This window comes from Pistacia vera, unplaced genomic scaffold, assembly GCF_008641045.1.
Source record: "Pistacia vera cultivar Batoury unplaced genomic scaffold, PisVer_v2 Contig588, whole genome shotgun sequence".
Classification (NCBI taxonomy): Eukaryota; Viridiplantae; Streptophyta; class Magnoliopsida; order Sapindales; family Anacardiaceae; genus Pistacia; species Pistacia vera.
This window is the reverse complement of record NW_022196432.1, coordinates 297,236-319,257: the sequence shown is the minus strand read 5'-3', so window position 1 is coordinate 319,257 and position 22,022 is coordinate 297,236. Positions and strand designations below refer to the sequence as shown.

Below are 22,022 nucleotides of genomic sequence, written 5' to 3'. Positions count from 1 at the left end.
AATTCTACTCAATCTCCTAAAAATATTCTAAGTTTTATCCTAAAATAACATGTATCCAAATTTGATTAATTAAAAATAAAATAAAGTCCTAATATAACTAGGAAAGTGGTGTTTCCAACTATAACTTTCGTGCACCAGATCGTCAAAACTTCCAATAATAAACCGCATAATTGAATTGCACGATAAGGCCGAATGTTTCAGAACGTCAGTAGTGCAGGTGCATAAATTTCAAGCCCAATTCTAGCATTGATGCAGCGAGTATCTCTCAAAACTCAAAACATTAAATTTGTAGATCCCTTTCTTGGGTTCCATAGCATTTTGAATCATCTCAATCGGAGCTCGGGTGAGAGAGTTATCCTAAGATTACGAAGCAATGTTGAAACTGTCCAAAATCACCCAATTAGTTTCGTTTTGCATTTAACGCCTCCATTTGCATCCTAAATCAAAACAAAATAATAATGAGTACATTTGGCACCAAATAAGTAAAAAAGACTAGACATTAAGGGGGGAGAATATGACATTTTGCATTCTCATCACTACATTATCCCTTGTAAAATGTACATCAATTTATGTATGTTTTGTCCAAATTTGGATTTGCAGCGCCTAAATTATCACACCAGCAAGTAGGAAAACCAAGAAATTTGATCTCAATTTAGCAAAGAGACTTTGTAACCTTGAACAAGAGAAAATTTCAAGATTGAAACTTGTTATGTTTTTGGAATGAAACTATAAGGAAATATGTAAAAGATGGTGCATTATCCTAAAGTTATGAACTCCAATGCATCCACCAACTTTTCTTTGCCTTTAATATCACATCTTTGAACCTAGAATCAATACCTCTATTCTTCAAATCAATGCTAAAAATAGGGGTGCAAAATGTTTTTTTTTAATCATACTTGATAGGGAAAATTATAGTTTCTCATATAAGGTTTGGTTTTGCAGGAAATAAAGGTTGTTCAGTTTCCCTGCAAAGTAAGTTCAATTCGTTTCTCTAAAGAATGAAGTTTAATGTCGAAAATGGTGTCCGTAGAATTGACTGTTTAAGTAAATGTTTTGAGTGTGAAAAGACTTAGATTTAAGCCCTGACTCGAAATATATGTATAGTTTTTTATATGAACCATGTTCATGAGTTTACATATAGCTTGTGTTACTAGTCCACCAACATCTTTCAATTTATAAATCTTTCTCAATAGTTGGACTTTAGTGACTCCTATGATTTTGAGAAGCGGCTCACTTCCTTTAGATACAGAAAGTGGTTGCTCCACATGAATGCATTGAATGGTGCCAACTATTGGGCTTTTATCCCTTTGATGGGTTTATACTGGGCCTTAACCCTAGTGTATGAGCCTGATTGGCCCATTTACTGGCCCATATGTGATCTTTGTATTCTTTGGGCAAGGTTGCACCACATTTTTAAAACTATGAGCTGTTATCTTCATACCATGGTTATTAGTATCCTACGATATCCGATACGTATCATACGATACGATTCGATACAGGTCACCAACGATACGTATCAGAGAGTGTATCCTAAACTATTCGATACGTTGATATGTATCCTACGATACGATACGTATCTGTTCGTATCCTTAAAAATATTGATATAAATCGATACGATTTTATTAATTTGGGCCAAAGGTCCAAAAAAAAATTCGGGTCGAAACCGGGTCACCCAACCCAATTCACTAAAACCTGTCTATATTTACCTATTTTGCATGAAGAAAGTGAAGAGAAATATTTATTGCCCATTTTACATGATAATAATAATATAAGTGGAGATATAGATATTGACATTGATCTTGAAATTTTGTGATTAATTTTGATTATGTAATACTGTAATTTAAAGTCAATAATACCACAAAATTCTTTAATTAATCTTGGGGATTATATTAATTTTTAGAAAATTTTGATTATTTTATTAATTTTTTTGAAAAAGGTGTATTTTAAGATACGATACAATACGTGATACATGATTCAAAAAATTAGGTTTTTGATACACGATACGATACACGATTTGATAACTATGCTTCAGACCCTTTAGACCTTTCATTTTATCGAGAAGTGTTCAAATTTTGAAATTTATTTTTGTTTTTTTAGATTCGTTCCGTCATCTAATAGTTTTAATAAATTTTCATCAAACAAAAAAAATATTTAAAATAATAAAAAATCTTTTAATGATTATGAAAATTTATATTTTGGGTTCATGTGAGAATTAAAGTTTAACTTTTAATATATATGTATATATATATAAACTTATTTAAAAAAAAAAACATTTAAATGTGATCACACTGCTAAATTAGATGAGGGTTAAAAATCAGTCCCCTTTTATCCCAAGATGGATTATAATGTTAAGCATTAAATTCTCAAGATATTCCTTTGAGGCGTATATAATGTAACACATAAATCCTAACAAATTAAAATCTTTCCTTGATTTGAACTCTTTTGCTTTTTTAATGATGTAATAACATATCACATTTATAGGTATTTGTGGTTAATATTTCTTGTGACTCATATGACATTTATAGATAGGTTGTACTAAAGAAGATAAGGTTTCTTTAATTGAAATGATGTAATTAAAAACTTCAATATAGGTATTTAAGCATTGTTCAGTCTGAAGCATTTGCAGACTTCTTACTTGGGAAGTTTCCAGCTTTCATATTTCTATAACATAAACAAGAAAACTTCTTAATTAAAATAGAAAAACAATCGAAACAAAAGAAAGCAATTAATTTGGCTCAGGTATCCAAGTAACTTCTTTTATAAGTTAAATATAATAGATGTATAGCATGAAGTGGTCGCCAGAAAACATCATACTCTTAAACCTATCTCAAGGTTGACCTAAATATGTAAAGAATCAGAGAGGACAACGGAAAATTTAAGACATTCAAATATATTTTGAATTACAGGCTCTGAACAAAGATCAGGATCCTCTCATCATACAAGTTTTACCTAAACAAAACATACATATCCAATCTTGCAAGTTATTGAAACAAAAACACTGGAGTCATCCATTGCATAAGAAGTTGAAGGTTCAACGACCAACAACGAGGATTGAATCGGTGGTAGACACGGCGGCAACAGAAGCATTTCCAAACAATGAAGGAAATGGTATCTCGACCTCATTGTCCGGAGCTTCATCTTTGCTGTGAATAGACTGGTTATATTGCTTGTAGATGGTACATCTGGCAACACAACATCGCCATCCAGATACTGCATCACCTGCCTCATGGTAGGCCGACCTACTGGATTTCGGAAACAACAAAAGAGGCCGAGTTTTAGCACCAACTTCATTTCATCCTCCGCAAAAACACTTTCTAACTGTGGATCACTAGCATCAAGAATCGACCCTCTTTCCCAGCAATCAGCCACCCAATAAACCAAATTCCCCCTCTCAGGCAACCCGTTTTGCTCAAGAGGCCTCTTTCCGCAAGCCACCTCAAGCATAAAAACTCCAAAAGCATATACATCCGTGCAAGTAGTTGCCTTTCCAGTCCTCATTAGCTCTGGAGCCATGTAACCAAAAGTTCCCACCAGCTTGGTGGTTTGGGGATTGCCACCATGATCATATAATCTGGCGAGCCCAAAGTCTCCTAATTTTCCATTCAGATCTGCATCTAAAAGAACATTTCCCGGTTTTATATCTCTGTGTAGAACCACTTGTTCCCACTCTCCATGGAGGTAAAGAAGGCCAGAAGCTATTCCTCTAATGATTCAACAAAAAAAAGAAAAAGAATACATGTTTAGTGCGAGTAAGGATCTTCCTTCGGAATTTTCAACTGATCATCGATGCAAGTATATATCAATTCATAGTCTGAATATTCACAGTTGGAACTATTTTCTATCTCTCCTTAGTCATATAATTAGAAAACAGCTATCTAATTAATCTTACTACTAAACAACCCAAGACAGCACTAAAGGTTTAATCTATAGCAGCTTTAAGAACTAGAGAGATCGATGAAGCTAACACAACACAAGCGTTTTATTTAATTTAGTCGAGCGTTTTTCTTAAGATTTATAAAACTTGACGCAGCAAATTCAAATCTTAGTTACTTCACAATTAGAGGATCAAACAATTACGGATTTGATATCTAATTTAGCAATAGATTGCAATGAATAATAAACTAGTAGGCTCCTTGTAATTAACGAGACAACCATGACAATGGGCATACAGACATCCGATACTCAAAGCATAAATTGAACACTAAACACAATTAGATCTCACAGTTTTATTAATTCGAGCCTCCGTTTCCTTCGACCAAGTTATGAAAATTTAGCCGCTCATGGCCATCATGAAAACTCAAAGGAGAAGTTGGAGAAAGGGGTAGGAAAGGCTGCGTATTCAATCTGATCTCTCCCTCCTCTTAAAATGTCCAATTCAAATCTTTGAATTCTCTCAATCTCCTAAAATATTCTAAGTTTTATCCTAAATAACATGTATCAAATTGATTAATTAAAAATAAATAAGTCCTAATATAACTAGAAAGTGGTGTTTCCAACTATAACTTCGTGCACCAGATCGTCAAAACTTCCAATAAACGCATAATTGAATTGCACGATAAGCCGAATGTTTCAGAACTTCAGTAGTGCAGGTGCATAAATTTCAGCCCAATTCTAGCATTGATGCAGCGAGTATCTCTCAAAACTCAAAACATTAAATTTGTAGATCCCTTTCTTGGGTTCCATAGCATTTTGAATCATCTCAATCGGAGCTGCGGTAGAGAGTTATCCTAAGATTACGAAGCAATGTTGAAACTGTCCAAATCACCCAATTAGTTTCGTTTTGCATTTAACCCTCCATTTGCATCCTAAATCAAACAAAATAATAATGAGTCATTTGGCACCAAATAAGTAAAAAACTAGACATTAAGGGGGAGAATATGACATTTTGCTTCTCATCACTACATTATCCCTTGTAAAATGTACATCAATTTATTATGTTTTGTCCAAATTTGGATTTGCAGAGCCTAAATTATCACACCAGCAGTGGAAACCAGAAATTTGATCTCAATTTAGCAAAGAGACTTTGTAACCTTGAACAGAGAAAATTTCAGATTGAAACTTGTTATGTTTTTGAATGAAACTATAAGGAAATGTAAAAGATGGTGCATTATCCTAAAGTTATGAACTCTCCAATGCATCCACCAACTTTTCTTTGCCTTTAATATCACATCTTTGAACCTAGAATCAATACCTCTATTCTTCATCAATGCTAAAAATAGGGTGCAAAATGTTTTTTTTAATCATACTTGATAGGGAAAATTATAGTTTCTCATAAAGTTTGGTTGTGCAGGAAATAAAGGTTGTTCAGTTTCCCTGCAAATAAGTTCAATTCGTTTCTCTAAAGAATGAAGTTTAATGTCGAAAATGGTGTCCGTAAATTGACTGTTTAAGTAAATGTTTGAGTGTGAAAATACTTAGATTTAAGCCCTGACTCGAAATATATGTATAGTTGTTTATATGAACCATGTTCATGAGTTACATATAGCTTGTGTTAGTGTTACAGTCCACCAACATCTTTCAATTATAAATCTTTCTCAATAGTTGGACTTTAGTGACTCCTATGATTTTTGCTATATAATCTCGATGAAGTTCATGGCCAGCAGGAAATATATAGAAAGCAAGACTTCTCACTTGGACGTAACTTGTTAACTTCAAGAGACTTGTAAATTTCTTCCAAATGCTGCTTTGGTTCCCTAGTTGGTGATCTTAATTCAAGCAATGTGTTCCGCAATATTGATGGATTCGTTCCATTTGTTTCTAGAACCCTCACTTTAGTTGCTAAATGGTTTGCTATCAACTTTATCAGGTATGGTTTGCCACTACATAATTTGCTAATCAATTTTTCCTCTCTTGATTGTGGATTATCCTTCAAATGTACACCCACTTTCTCCCAAAACATATTTTGGGCATCAATGTCTAACAATCTCTTTACTTTGATCTGTTGATCCACTTGTTCACGAGCATCTAAATTCCTAGATGCAAAGACCACCTTTCCTTTTTGTTCATCATTAATGCCTAATTCTTCCAAATCAATCTTCGAAAACACTTCATCAAGTAACAATAAATAACTCATTTTCTTCAACTGTTCATGAATAATGCTTTTTCTTTCGTCATCACTAAACTATTTTGGTTTTATTTGCAATCGCTTTTGAAGTTTTTGTTGTATGTATCTTCATTTCTTTTTCTGCCTACAACTATCAAGAAAACAATCTTAAACGCTTCAGAACCATTCGTTGCTTGGTAAAAACGATTCATTATAGAGATGTCAAAATGGGTCAAATCATTTGGCATGGCATGACATTATATGGCTTAATATGATATGCATAAAATAATTTAGTTTTCATAACAACACAATATAAGCACAAAATATGCACAAACTGTGCATGACATAATTTAATGTTCCATTAATATTAGATAGGTGACAAAAATGACCCATTCGACATCTTTAATTCATTATTGTACTTTTCCCAACCAATATTGGTCCCATAATGAAAATTCTTTTTAAATTTTCAACTATTAGATAGTCTTGTAGCACTTTGATGTTTTCTTCAAGGGATGAGAATTCACTAATTTTGTTGGCAAGATTCATTATATGTGAAGTCAACACCTTCTTAACAATTAAACTTTATGTATTCCCACTTTTTCCCTCCAGATTCCTTACCTTCTTAGTCTTCTTTACAATTTGGCTACCAAGTTTCACAAGACCCAAAAATAGACATAATTCACACATTAGCAGAAGGACTTTTCATACTTTCCCTCAAATTCTTTGAATCTTTTTTTCCCTCCAATTTATCTTCTCTTTTTCAATCTCATTTTTTTTTTCTATTTCTTTATTTACATCTTCCTCTTCATCACATAGCTCTTTATATATCTCTATAAGTTTTTCATAGTTTTTGCTCATATCTTTCACTTAACCGTAATTATGCTTCAAATAGTTGTATATGTCTATACCTCATATAATTGCAAAATTGGCTGCTATTACGCTTGCTATTTGTGTTGCTAATAATGGATCAACAACCATTTGACAAATATTGTTGAAATTTGATGTATTAAACAAAATCGGTTATCAAGCTAACAAAACATAATAAATGTTCTATCAAAACATAACCGAATTGTCAATTAAGAATTTTCTATTGCATAATAGTTTCAAAGTTCAGTACTGCTATAGTAATTCATTCCCTTTAGATACTATCATGTAATGTAAATAAATTATGATTAAGAATTTTCCCACCTAGTTGAACTAAAACAATCTTAAAAGGAATTGATTAATGATCAAACCATCCACACATCAGATGAATGTTCTGTATACGAGAAAAAAGATGGTGAAAAATAATTGTTGACTGAAAAGCAGATGATGAGTTGGTTAACAAATTTCCAAGTATCACTAATAGGAAGTATCACTAATTGCAAAGAAGAAATAGCTAAAAAGGCCCCTTCAAGTTGTACTAGAAGGTATGACAGAAGATTGTCCTTAAGAAAAATGAAATCTGGCAATTGCAAGAGACTTGGTATATGCAGAGTTGGAACATAGTAGACTTGAAGCTTTTTCAAGGCTACATGTTGTTGTCACAGGCAACCAAAAATAAAATCTATACTCCAAAAAAAAAAAAAAAAAAAAGAATTAATGTAGTAGTGCGAGTAGGATCATTCCCATGAGAGTATTTAGCCTAGTTTTATGCTACATGAACAAGGATGGGGGGAATTTGAGTATAACAAAAACAATTTTAAGAAAAACAACTAAGGAACAATTCAAATTAAATTATCGAAATCAATCAAAAGAACAAACCTTGGTTTAAGGCAACATCCACCATCGAAATTTTAAAACTGATCATCGATGCAAGTATATATCAATTCAACTGAATATTCACAGTTGGAACTATTTTCCTATCTCTCCTTAGTCGCAATTAATTAGAAAACAAGCGATCTAATTAATCTTACTACTAAACAACCCAAGACAAGCACTAAAAGGTTTAATCTAGTAGCAGCTTTAAGAACTAGAGAGATCGATGAAGCTGAACAAGAAAAAACAAGCGGTTGTATTTAATTTAGTCGAGCGTTCTTCTTAAGATTTAATAAAACTTGACGCAGCAAATTCTCATCTAGTTACTTCACAAATTAGAGGGATCAAACAATTATGGATTTGATATCTAATTTGCATAGTGCAATGAATAAAAACTAGTAGGCCTCCTAGTAATTAAACGAGACAACCCTGACAATGGGCATACAGGAAACATCCGATACCCAAAGCATAAATTGAACACTAAAACAAATTAGATCTCACAGTTTTATAATTCGAGGCTTCGTTTCCTTCGACCAAGTTATGAAAATTTAGCCGCTCATGGCCATCATGAAAACTCAAAGGAGAAGTTGGAGAAAAGGGGAAGGAGAGGCGTGCGGAGTCAAGTCCGATCTCTCCTCCCTCTTAAAATGTCCAAGTCAAATCTTTGAATTTACTCAATCTCCTAAAATATTCTAAGTTTTATCCAAAATAACATGTATCCAAATATGATTAATTAAAAATAAAATAAATTCCTAATATAACTAGGAAAGTGGTGTTTCCAGCTATAACTTCGTGCACTAGATCGTCAAAACTTCCAATAATAACCGCATATTGAATTGCATGATAAGGCCGAATGTTTGGAACGTTAGCAGTGTATGTGCATCAATTTCAAGCCCAATTCCAACCTTGATGCAGCGAGTATCTTCAAAACTCAAAACATTAAATTTGTAGATCCCTTTCTTGGGTTCCATAGCATTTTGAATCATCCAATCGAAGCTCAGGTGAGAGAGTTATGCTGAGATTACAAGCAATGTGAAACTGTCCGAAATCGCCAATTAGTTTGTTTTGCATTTAACACCTCCATTTGCATCCTAAATCAAAATAAAATAATAATGAGTACATTTAGGCACCAAATAAGTATAAAGACTAGACATTAGGGAGGAGAATATGACATTTTGCATTCTCATCACTACATTATCCCTTGTAAAATGTACATCAATTTATGTATGTTTTGTTCAAATTTGGATTTGAAGCACTTAAATTATCACACCAGCAAGTAGGAAAACCAAGAAATTTGATCTCAATTTAGCAAAGAGGACTTTGTAACCTTGAACAAAGAAAATTTCAAGATTGAAACTTGTCATGTTTTTGGAATGAAACTATAAGGAAATATGTAAAAGATAGTTCATTACCTAAAGTTATGAACTCCAATGCATCCACCAACTTTCTTTGCCTTTAATATCACATCTTTGAACCTAGAATCAATACCACTATTCTTCAAATCAATGCTAAAAATAGGGGTGCAAAATGTTTTTTAATATACTTGATAGGGAAAATATAGTTTCTCATATAAGGTTTGGTTTTGCAGGAAATAAAGGTTGTTCAGTTTCCCTACAAAGTAAGTTCACTTCGTTTCTCTAAAGAATGAAGTTTAATGTCGAAAATGGTGTCCGCAGAATTGACTGTTAAGTAAATGTTTTGGTGTGAAAAGACTTAGATTTAAGCCCTGACTCGAAATATATGTATAGTTTTTATATGAACCATGTTCATGAGTTTACATATAGCTTGTGTTAAGATCCACCAACATCTTCAATTTAAAATCTCTCAATAGTTGGACTTTAGTGACTCCTATGATTTTGAGAAGCGGCTCAAAGTGGTTGCTCACATGAATGCATTGAATGGTGCCAACTATTGGGCTTTTATCCTTTGATGGGTTTATACTGGGCCTTAACCCTAGTGTATGAGCCTGATTGGCCCATTTACTAGCATATGTGATCTTTGTATTCTTTGGGCAAGGTTGCACCACATTTTAAAACTATGAGCTGTTATCTTCAGACCATGGTTGTTAGTATCCTAGATACCCGATACGATCATACGATACGATTCGATACGGTCGCCAACGATAAGTACAGAGAGTGATCCTAAACATTCGATACGTTGATATATCCTACGATATGATACGTATCTGTTGTATCCTTAAAAATATTGATATAAATCGATACGATTTTATTAATTTGGGCCAAAGGTCCACAAAAAAAATTCGGGTCGAAACCGGGTCACCCAACCCAATTCACTAAAACTGTTCTATTTACCTATTTTGCATGAAGAAAGTGAGAGAAATATTATTGCCCATTTACATGATAATAATATATAAGTGGAGATATAGATATTGACATTGATCTTGAAATTTGTGATTAATTTTGGTATGTAATACTGTAATTAAAGTCAATAATACCACAAAATTCTTTAATTAATCTTGGGGATATTAATTTTAGAAATTTGATATTTTATTAATTTTTTGAAAAAGGTGTATTTTAAGATACGATACAATACGTGATACATGATTCAAAAATTAGGTTTTTGATACACGATACGATACACGATTTGAAACTATGTTCAGACCCTTTAGACCTTTCATTTTATCGAGAAGTGTTCAAATTTTGAATTATTTTTGTTTTTTTAGATTCGTTCCGTATCTAATAGTTTTAATAAATTTTCATCAAACAAAAAAAATATTTAAAATAATAAAAAAATCTTTTAAGATTATGAAATTATATTTTGGGTTCATGTGAGAATTAAAGTTTAACTTTTATATATATGATATATATATAAACTTTATTAAAAAAAAAAACATTTAAATGTGATCACGCTGATAAATTAGATGAGGGCTAAAAATCGGTCCCTTGTATCCCAAGATGGATTATAATGTAAGCATTAAATCTCAAGATATTCCTTTGAGGCGAATATAATGTAAACACTAAATCCTAACAAATTAAAATCTTTCCTTGATTTGAACTCTTTTGCTTTTTTAATGATGTAATAACATATCACATTATAGTGTATTTGTATTTAATATTTCTTGTGACTTATGTGACATTTATAGATAGGTAGTACCAAAGAAGATAAGCTTCTTTAATTGAAATGATGTAATTAAAAACTTCAATATAGGTATTAAGCATTGTTCAGTCTGAAGCATTTGCAGACTTCTATATTAGGAAGTTTCCAGCTTTCATATTTCTATAACATAAACAAGAAAACTTCTTAATTTAAATAGAAAAACAACGAAACAAAAGAAACCAATTAATTTGGCACAGGTACCAAGTAACTTTTTTAGAAGTTAAAATAATATATAAGCATAAAGTGGTCGCAAAAAAGCATACACTCCTAAACGGTTGACCTAAGTATGTAATTAGAGAGGACAACGGAGAATTTAAGAAATCAAATATATTTTGAATTATGGCTGTGAACAAAGATCAGATCCTCTCATGATACGAGTTTTACCTAAACAAAACAACATATCCAATCTTGCAAGTTATTGAAACAAAAACACTGGAGTCCTCCATGCATAAGAAGTTGAAGGTTCAACGACCAACAACGAGGATTGAATCGGTGGTAGACACGGCGGCAACAGAAGCATTTCCAAACAATGAAGGAATGGCATCTCGACCTCATTGTCCGGAGCTTCATCTTTGCTGTGAATAGACTGGTTATATTGCTTGTAGATGGTACATCTGGCAAACAAACATCGCCATCCAGATACTGCATCACCTGCCCATGGTAGGCGACCTACTGGATTTCGGAAACAACAAAGAGGCCGAGTTTTAGCACCAACTTCATTTCACCTCCGCAAAAACACTTTTTAACTGTGGATCACTAGCATCAAGAATCGACCCTCTTCCAGCAATCAGCCACCCAATAAACCAAATTCCCCCTCTCAGGCAACCCGTTTTGCTCAAGAGGCCTCTTCCGCAAGCCACCTCAAGCATAAAAATCCAAAAGCATATACATCCGTGCAAGTAGTTGCCTTTCCAGTCCTCAGTAGCTTGGAGCATGTAACCAAAAGTTCCCACCAGCTTGGTGGTTTGGGGATTGCCACATGATCATAATCTGGCGAGCCCAAAGTCTCCTAATTTTCCATTCAGATCTGCATCTAAAAGAACTTTCCGGTTTTATATCTCTGTGTAGAACCACGTTCCCACTCTCATGGAGGTAAAGAAGGCCAGAAGCTATTCCTCTAATGATTCGAAACCGTTGAAACCAACTAATCTTGGTAATGTATTTTTGTATAACATTTTGTCCAGGTTCATGTGGCATATATCATACCAACAGAAATTCTCCCTTCGCCGCAATATCCGCAGATTGCACCAGGTTCCGATGCTTAGTCTTCCCATGCTTGCAATCTCAGCAACAAATTCCTTTATCCCTGTTTTGAATCTTGGGACACTTTCTTAACTGCGATTGTTTACTAGAAGAGAAAGCACGCCTCTATAAACTTTCCGAAACCTCCTTTTCGATAAGCTCACTGTTTTGAAACCCTTAGTTGGTATAGAGCTTCTTATAGAGATTCTTGTGGACTGTATTCCCTTTCCCAATCTTCATACACTCTTCATATTTCTTCTTCTTCACAAGTAAACAGATCCACTGATTGCTATCAGTGCACCCAACATTGGTATTAAGAAAAAAAAAATTGTTGAGACGTGTGCGTTACCATTGTCTAAAGATGAAGAAGATGGAGGCATTGGGGGAAGCTTGGAAATATCAAGGTTTTGAGCTTGTCCAGTCCTGTTGAAGCTCCATCCAAGAATATAGGATAAAATTCCATCTGGATCAGTTGATGCAGAGAAGCCAACATACATAGAATCTAAGAGAATTTGAGAAGGATCGAGGGGTTTTGACAAGAGAAGCTTGCTTGGTTTTGGAACTTTGATGGGAGCTAGTGTTACATTGAGTAACATTTCTGCTGCATTGTAGTCTATCCAAATTTGTATTGGACCTGTACCTTCTAGACTCATGTCTTTGTAAATCCCTTCTTCATCGGAAAAGTAACTTGCTGAAGCAGATTGATTAGATATGAGGCTGTTGATGTAAATTCCAACCTGGTTATCTTCTATATCAAAAAATTCAGGGCTAAGAGCAGAACCGAACTTAACCGCCAAGATATGGTTTGTAGAGAGGCCATTGTTTGAATAGTTGAAGAGTCCTAAATATGCACCTGGAAAAGCTTTACTGAAGTCCATGGACGGTGAGATGACAAAAGCCACACCACGGCCTAAGCCAGGGCGATAGTTTAAGCTATCCATTGCAAATACAAAATTTGTGGAAAACGAAAGAGATTGAGAGGAAGATGTATTGAATCTGAAAGGAAAAGGGTAGAAAGCATGAGCCATTTTAGGAGTATAATATGAATCGGTCAGCTGCAATAGACCACTAGGTTGGATCTCAGCGACGCCATCCAAATGTAAATTGGAATCAGATAAGCCATGGAAGATGAAGTAGTTTTCTCCTTGAGCCAACGCCAAAGATATCAAGGATACGCTGAAAACTACATAAACGTAAAGTGATCTAAGAGCTGCAGCCATTGACAAAGGCTGAGGTTTGGACTCTTTCATCCAAAATTAAGCTTATGTAAACAAGTTTAGTTCATTGCATTTGTAAAGAGGACATGGTTAATCAAAGTTGACCCAACGTCAACCAAGAAACACGTTTTAGTCTATTAACTATGTATTCAATTTCGATTTTTGTCAATTGTGCGGACAATTTGTCCATTTTGTAGACTTTTATATCTTTTTATTTTAATATAGAATCTTTGTTTCTTATATATATATAGATTGTGATGTGTATTCTTGTGTGGCTTTCTATATCACATTCTTAACAGATAAATTTTACAAACTTATCAAAACATTACTAGGTCAATAAATGATTTGCTTATATGTATACTTATTTGTATGGTCTTGAATTAAAGCATCCTTAGATTGATGCAATTTGTATTCATTAAGATTATGACATAAGTTAAAAAGCCATTAAGATGAGGGACAATTGTATTGTATTCTGGGGGGTGAACTATAAAAACCCCCACAATGTGACTTCGTACCAAGACCGAACAATACCCAAAAAAATAAATGTTGATAGTTAAGACTTAAGAGTTATAATAGAAATATCTCTTTAGTCACATATCTCCCAAATCTCTCGCTTTAACCCATCTCTCTGTTATAACTCAACCTTCTACTGTCTTATTATTATTATACTGAATAAAATTCATGTTCCCGCCCATAGTTTCATAAATTCTAGATTCCCACCCAAAAACCAACACTACCGTTAGCAATTTTTAGGTTTTGACATAGGTGTAGAGCATACTATTACCATACTACCCTTGCCAAATAAATTAATAAATTACTTTTAACCCCCAAATTAGTAAAATTAAAAAAATAATCATCTTACTTTTTGTTGATGCTGGATTTTGGCACCAACGAATTGCCACGTGCGTAACGCTGATTGGCCAATAAACACACGTGATAATGAATATAGAAAGCGAAATAAATGCAAAGAGAGTTTTTAAAGTGGTTCGGATGCTAAGGTAGCAAGTCNTCAATCCTTTTGGTTTGCTCCACTGATTACTAGCGTTTTCCTTCCCCTTCTTATCTCCAGCATGTTTCTTGTTTCCTCCCTAAGTTGGCTTGCCTTTATGTAGGAAAACCAATGCTCCTTCACCACTATCCTCTTGCTCAACTTCTTTCTTTGCTCTTGAGCTTGAAGTGTATGAACAAGCTCAGTCTCGGTGATCTGAGACATGTCCTTGGAATCCTCCAAAGAAAAAAGATTTTTGTTTTATTCAAACCTCTCGGGTAAGCTCACCAATACCTTCTCTACTATTCGTTTATCAATTATCTCCACCCCCCCCCCCCCCCCCCCCCCAAAAAAAAATAAAAGGCAACCTAATCTAGTTAACCACATTCATTAATCTATCAATATACTCCTTAACCACTTTAGTTTCTTGCATATTTAGTGTCTCAAACTCTCTCCTTAAGTTCAAGATTTGCATATTTTAGGTTTGACTATTTCCTCAAATTCTTCCTTCAGCTTGTACCAAGCTTCCTTTAAGCCATTATCCTTGTGAAAACTTGATTCGTAGTAGTAGCATGTATATGAGACAAAGCTCTTGGAGCTTTTGCAGTTTCTTCTTCATGGATTCTTATTTGATTCAAGGTTGGATTTGGCGCCAACTGTGGTGGCTGCTTCTCCTTTTTTACATACTGCCATAAGCTTTGACCTCTTAGGAAAGCCTTCATCTTAACAGCCCACATATGGTACTGTTCTCCATTGAAGGTTAGAGGTGAGTATGAAGCTGAACTTGTTGCCATGAAGGCAGGTTTAGGGGGATGAGAACTGAATGAGAAAGTGCAGAATGTAAGCTTTGCAGGCCCTTTAAGATCAAGTTGAGCTCTGATACCAATTATTGGTTATTGGAGCTGGAACATAGACTAAGTACACTAGAGAGAACTAAGAAGAAAGATGAGATAAGAGAGCTAACGACAAAGTTCTACCTGAATTCATTAAGAAAAAACAGAGTTTATAAAACTTTGTGTCCCTGTAATACCTAACATTCAGACATATTTTAACATCAAAATACATCCTAACCGTACAACCTTAACAACTAAATTTACATTACATTAACATGAAATATAGTTGATAACTTAATGTGTGTTGAACCTACCAAAAACAATCACTTCATCATGGCCAAAAATCAGCTTTGGTGAACCACTCCTAGGCCATTCTTCATCACTTCAAATTCTGCATTCGACAACAATTTTCCAACTTCAGCTGACAACCAAAAACAGTTTGTTTCAAGCAAAATATCATCACTTTGAACAATTTCCAGTTTGATTACATGAAGCCGAAATCTATTTATTTCCTTGTGGAACTATAATAGATACCATGTGAATCTCGTTACTAAAGTTGAGAAGCTGATGGATGCTAGAGAGCATGTGAAGCATAGGATGAAGTTTTATAGAAGAAACGGAGAAATGATTTTTGAGGATGTTTTGAAATGGATGACTAATGTTGAAGAGCTCGTTGATGGTACAAAAAAGACTTTTGAAGGCTTTGAGCAGAAAGCAAATACCTATTGTTTCATCTGGTTATGTCCTGATTTGATTACCTTTTATCACTTGGCAACAGAGTAGTGAGTCAGCTGAAGGTTGTTGCTAAACTCCAAGAAGAAGTGATAGAGTTTCATATACTATTATTCTGCCCAACGTATGGCTTACTTTTACTAATGATCATGAGACCTTTGGATCAAGAGACGTTTTGGAGCATATATACGACTCAATACTTGATCATCCTGATGTCAACATGATTGAGGTATATGGAATGGGTGGCATTGGCTAGACTGTCTAGTGAAACAAGTTGCTACTTGAGTCGAGAAAAATAACCTCTTTGATGTTGTGATTTTTGCAAAGGTAACCTCGATCCAGACTTAAAAATGATTCAAGGAGACTTAAAAATAACCTATTTGATGTTGTCTTTTGCTATTGCTTCAATTGTAATTTCATTAACAGGCAAGAGTGTATCTGCATGGCGTAGTGTCTTTTGAGGTTTGGGAAGGCCTTCATTGAATAACTTTACCAGAATACTTGTGGAGGTTTATTCAAGTATAGAGTTGAGTTACAATTGTTTGGAAGGTGAGGAACTCTAGTCAACTTTTTTACTTTGTTGTCTAATGAAATATTTTGATGATGTTTCCATTATAGACTTGTTGAAATGTGGAATGGGTTTGGGTTTATTTGATGACAACATTATGCTAGAAGAAGCACAAGTCAAAGTATTTGCATGCATTGGTCCACGCACTCAAAAGCTCGCGTTTGTTGCTTGAGGATCATTCCATTCAATGGTTTTCTATTCATGAAGTTAGGGGTGGGAAAAAAGTCCGAAAACTAAACTGAACCGAAAATTTGGTTTTTCAAAAATCGGTTCGGTTCGGAAAAATCCATAAACCGATTATTTGGTTCTGTTTATGGATTTTTTCAAACCAGTTAACCAAAACCGGATTTTAAAACCGGTTTAAAGACAAAAATCCCTAAGTATATATGGGTCCACGCCACTTTTCTCTTCCTTTTTCATTTTCCTCTTCTTTTCCAGTTCTCCGCCACTTTTCTTTTCCTTTTCATCTTCTCTTCCTTCATTTCTTCTTCTTCACTTTTCATCCGCCACTTTTCTCTTCCTTTCTCATCTTCTTCTCATTCATTTCTTCTTCTTCACTTTTTACCTTTTTTTCATCTTTTTTACAAAGTACTTTCATAGAAAAATCTAATGTGTACTCATTTGGTGTAGTGTTGTTTGAAATATTGTGTATTAGATCACCTGCACTTCGAGTGCTAGATAAAAAGCAAGCGAGTTTGGCTATTTGGATATAATGATTTATTATGAGATCTGTCATTCTGATTATCATATCATATGGTCAAAAATGACAATGGATTTTCATCCTATCCTGTTGTTCCTAGGTATATTGTTCCTGGTTATGCTAATCCAATCCCTTCTCATATTTTCCTTCTAAAATCATTACCCAATTTAATATATTAATTACTTTGTTATGAAATTACAAGCATGAGATTGTGGGAGTGGTGACCCAAGTGGGGAGCAAGGTGAAAAAATATAAAATTGGTGAATAAATGACAAAATTGGTTCAAAACCGGTTAACCGATGAACCGAACTTATAACCGGTTTAACTATATAATCGGTTCAGTTTCAGTTCACGTTTTTCTTGAACCGAAAAACCGGTTTTGTTTAGAAATTGTCCTATCCAGTTTGGTTAACCGAATTTTCCCACCCCTACATGATGTTGTTCGTCTGGTTGCCATGTCAATTGCAACAAGGGATCAACACTGAGAGATGAGGCTCTTTTCTCAAATTGGCTAGATCAGGATGCAATTAGAGGTTGCGTTGCAATCTCCATTACATGATTGTGTTATTAGGGAGCTTCCTGAAGGTTTGGAATGTTCATAACTCAATTTTTTCAATCTGCTTGCTAGGAATCTGTTTGTGAAAGTTGCAGACAATTTTTTGATAGGAATGACAAAGCTCAGTGTTCTAAGTTTAACCAAAATGCACTTGTCATCATTGCCTTCCTCACTTCGTCTCTTAGTAATCCTTCGCACATTGTGTTTAGATCAATGCATATTAGGAAACATAGTTGGTATCCAAGACTTGAAGAACCTAAAAATCCTTAGCTTATTCCATTCTTATATTAAGTTTAGTGGGGTCAATATAAATTTAAGAGTTGTCAAAATTGTAAATATAAAATATAAAGCCTTTTTTTTTTTTAAAGTTTGAGTGAGTTCAATATGAATTTAAATGGGATCAAAATTGTAAATACCATAAAATATAAAACTTTTTTTTTTGGTTTTTTTTTTTAAGTTTGAGTGGGTTCAATTGAACCCATATGTATAGTGTGGCTATGTCTCTGAACACAAGCATCAAAAAGTATGGGATTATTAGGAAATTGAATGGAATTGAAAAACTATATTTAGATGAATTGCAAGGAAGCTATATTTATCAGGAAGCTCTCTATCATTACTATCACGTATAAAGATTGCTTTGCAACTTCTATCATTACTATCACGTATTTAGATGAAAAACTATATTTATCAGGAAGCTCTCTATCATTACTATCACGTATAAAGATTGCTTTGCAACTTCTAAGTGCATCCTTATCTAGCCAGTTTGTAGCCTCATTTCTCAGTATAAATGTATGTTGATCTCTAGATGCAATTGATATGGCAACAAGACGAACAACATCATGAATAGAAAACCATTCATTGGAATGACTGTCTAGTAACAAACAAGAGCATTTGAGTTCATGGATCAATGTAAATACTCTATTTCGTGCTTCTTCCACCCTACTAATTTCTTTAAATAAACCCAAACCCATTCCATATTTCAACAACTCCATAATGGAAACATCACTAGAATATTCCATTAGACTACAAAGCAAAAAAGTTGACTTGAGTTCCTCACCTTTCAAAAGATTGTAACTCAACTCTATACTTGAATAAACCTCCGCAAGTATTCCAGTGAAGTTATTCAATAAAGGCCTTCTCAAACTTCGCAATGCATTGCGCCATGTAGCTAAACCCTTGCCTCTTAATGCAATTGCAATTGAAGCAATGGCAAGAGGCAAACCTCCACATGCCTTGGCTATGTCAATTGCTAAGGACTGCAACTCCTGGTTTTCAGCAGAATCACCTGTTATTTTCTTAAATAGACTAAAACCTTCTTCTTCATCTAAAACACCGACAGTGAAATTATGACGAGAACCTATCTGGCTTAATACATCATGATCTCTTGACGTTAGCAATACTTTACATCCCTTATGTTCATTTCCCACAGGAATTCCAACTCTCCTCAAATCAAGACTTGTCCAGATATTATCTAATATTACAAGGATGCTCTTCTCTTTCATCAATCGTTTAAATAGCCAAACTGCTCTCCCCACTTCATTCCCCTCCCGGAACATTAGACCTAGCTGATCAGCAATGTCTCCTTGAATCTTTTTTAAGTCCACAAATGGGGTTACCTCTGCGAAAATCACAACATCAAAGAGCTTGTGTGTCTCGACTTCAGCAGCAACTTGCTTCACTAACACAGTCTTAAATGCCACCCATTCCGTACACTCCAACTATGTTGATAGCCGGATCCTTTAATGTGCCGTATAGACCCTGCAAAGTGGACATTCTTGATCCAAAATTCTCGTAAACTTTGGTAGAAGTAAGCCATTTGTTGGGTGGAATGATAGTGTAAGAAACTCTATGGAACACTCATTCTCCCCGGAGTTCAGCAATAGCTTTCAGTTGCCTCACTGCTTTGTTACTGAGATGATAACGAGTTCTCAGATCAAGACACAACCCAATGAAACATCGGCTATTTGCTTTCTGCTCAAAGCCTTCAAAACTTCTTCTTGTATCATCAACGAGCTCCTCAACATTAGTTACCCACTTCAAAACATCCTCATAAATCGCTTCTCCATTTCTTCTAGAAACTTCCATCATATGCTGCACACACTCTCTGGCATCCATCAGTTTCTCAAGTTCAGTAACAAGATTCACATAGTATCTCTTGTAGTTGCGCAAAGAAATAAGTGGGTTTTGGCTCGAAGTAATCAATTTTGAAATGTCCTCTAGAATGGGACGGGAGTATATTTCATGGAATCTTTCACCTTTAGACAGGTATAAAACCATAGCCTTAACCTCCCTCGCCGCTTTCTTACTAAGCTGGTGGTGGATTCTCAAATCAGGACATGACCCCCCGAAACATCTCTTCTTTCCTTTCCATTCACCTTCAATAATTCTTCTTGCCTTAGAGAGGAGGACGTAGACGCCACTCAGCCACTCTGTAATTTCATTTTCTATCTCATCCCCGTTTCTTTCAGCAACCTGAATCTTAAGCTGCACACGCTGTTTGACAAGGGTCAGCTTCTTAACTTGTGCCCTGAAATTCTCAAAGTTGGTGTTGTAGTTGTGCAAATAACTAAACCGATTTCCGATCAAATCAGTGCAGGATTAGAGAGCGGAAGAAGAATCTGATTCCACCATTTTTCACCACTTCTTCTAGGTTGTAAAAGTAAACAAAGACCAAAAAAATGTTTTAATTGATCAAACTGGAGACAACACAGATGATGGAGAAGAAGAGGGTAAAACTCAATCAAAATTTTATCTTATCAACCCATAAGACCAAAACACAATTCTTTATATCAACACAAGATAATATCATTATTTTAACCCAACAAAACTCATCTTCACCCCAAAAATCTCACTAATTCCATCCATACACCAAATCACAATCTCATTCACCTTCTCAATCCTATACAACATCAAAGTCATATACCAATAGTCAAAAATACAATTAATTGGAAAAAAGTAAAATCACAAACCAAAGAGAAATCTACAGCCAAAAAGGTGGTCATTGATAGAGGATGTCACATCATAGCTTGGGATGAAATCACAAACAAAAAGAAACTCGCGGCCAAAAACGGTGTCACATATGGAGGATGCACAATGGCTTAGTGGCTTGAACGGGTTTAAGTGGCTTGAACAGATTTAGTGTCGCAAGTAATGACTTGACTAGATTCAACATCACCGATCAGGCCAAGCAGTGATGTAGCGTCGGTATTCACGAATAGGATGCTGGCGAGTTGTGTGGTCGTTCATCGGTGCCCTCACATATGGAGTTCCTAGACTTTCTAAAATTGCTTGAACTTTTTTTCTTTTTATGTTGGGTTAGATGAGACTGGAAGAAAGAGATTTTGGTTAGTTTAACGATATATATATATATATATATCTTAACTATACAAATTGACAAGAATGCCCTTTGACCGTTACAATTAACATTTGAATTTTAATGATAGGTGGGATATTGTATGTTTCCCAAACCAGGGGCGGGAAATGTACATTCAAGAAATGTAGGTGGAAAAATATTATTCAACCTAAAAAAAATGATAAATAGGAATGAACTTCCAATTATACCATTGAGATATTAAGGGCAATTGACGGTGTTAGAGTCCAGTGATAGATTTGGATGAATTTGTGCAGAGTCGTATTATAAATATTGGTTTATGAAGCTTTGAGGGTAATTTCTGAAATTTGTCATTTTGCCATCACTGAAACTTGGTTCATTTCTCTTGAGTCCACGCAATTAATTATACTTAATCTTCTTCGGGATATTTACTGTAGTCCTTAAGGTTTGAACTATATCCAATTACTTTCAATACTATGGGATACCGACAATTTAACCCAAGTAGGTGAGACTTGTTAATAAAACGTTTATATTACCTCTATTGCCTTATACATTTTACTAGAAATTAATAAAATATTAAAAAATAAAAATAAAAAGTATACTATACACCCAATTTTTATTTTTATTTTTCATAAGAGTAATAGTTATATCCACATATAATATGGACTATTTTTAGCAAATTACCTTTTTTTTTTTTAAATTATATATTTTCTTCATTTCTAATAATATGTAAACAAGACAATAGGGGGTAATAGAAACTTTTTATTAAAAAATCCTATCTAATTGGACTAAATTGTTCATATCCTATAGTATTCAATAAAGATTAAGTCACAACTCAATCTTACAAACTCTCTCTCATAACCCTTACGTAGCAGCTCTGATGTTGAAACAACCAAGAGATGAGATGACTACACGTAGGAAAAAAGGATAAGATAAACTACCATCGAATTGTATTAAG

At 34.4% G+C, this 22,022-nt stretch overlaps 2 protein-coding genes across 2 annotated transcripts; both read right to left on the bottom strand.

The window, feature by feature from the left end:
- Positions 1 to 2,790: 2,790 nt before the first annotated feature.
- Positions 2,791 to 12,072, bottom strand: LOC116109719 (receptor like protein kinase S.3-like). The gene is made up of 2 exons (XM_031395945.1): positions 12,025 to 12,072; positions 2,791 to 3,713 (listed from the first exon to the last, which is right to left on the bottom strand). Exon 2 carries the CDS (start codon positions 3,511 to 3,513, stop codon positions 2,950 to 2,952), a length of 564 nt encoding a protein of 187 aa, XP_031251805.1. The 5' UTR covers positions 3,514 to 3,713; positions 12,025 to 12,072; the 3' UTR covers positions 2,791 to 2,949.
- Positions 12,073 to 12,402: 330 nt separating this feature from the next.
- On the bottom strand, positions 12,403 to 13,359 carry LOC116109706 (putative L-type lectin-domain containing receptor kinase II.2). The gene has a single exon (XM_031395930.1). It carries the CDS (start codon positions 13,357 to 13,359, stop codon positions 12,403 to 12,405), a length of 957 nt encoding a protein of 318 aa, XP_031251790.1.
- Between the last annotated feature and the right edge of the window lie 8,663 nt (positions 13,360 to 22,022).

What these genes read in the sequence shown, in the direction of transcription:
- LOC116109719 (XM_031395945.1), bottom strand. Translation starts at nt 3,513, where the DNA reads ATGGCTCCAGAGCTAATGAGGACTGGAAAGGCAACTACTTGCACGGAT.
- LOC116109706 (XM_031395930.1), bottom strand. Translation starts at nt 13,359, where the DNA reads ATGGCTGCAGCTCTTAGATCACTTTACGTTTATGTAGTTTTCAGCGTA.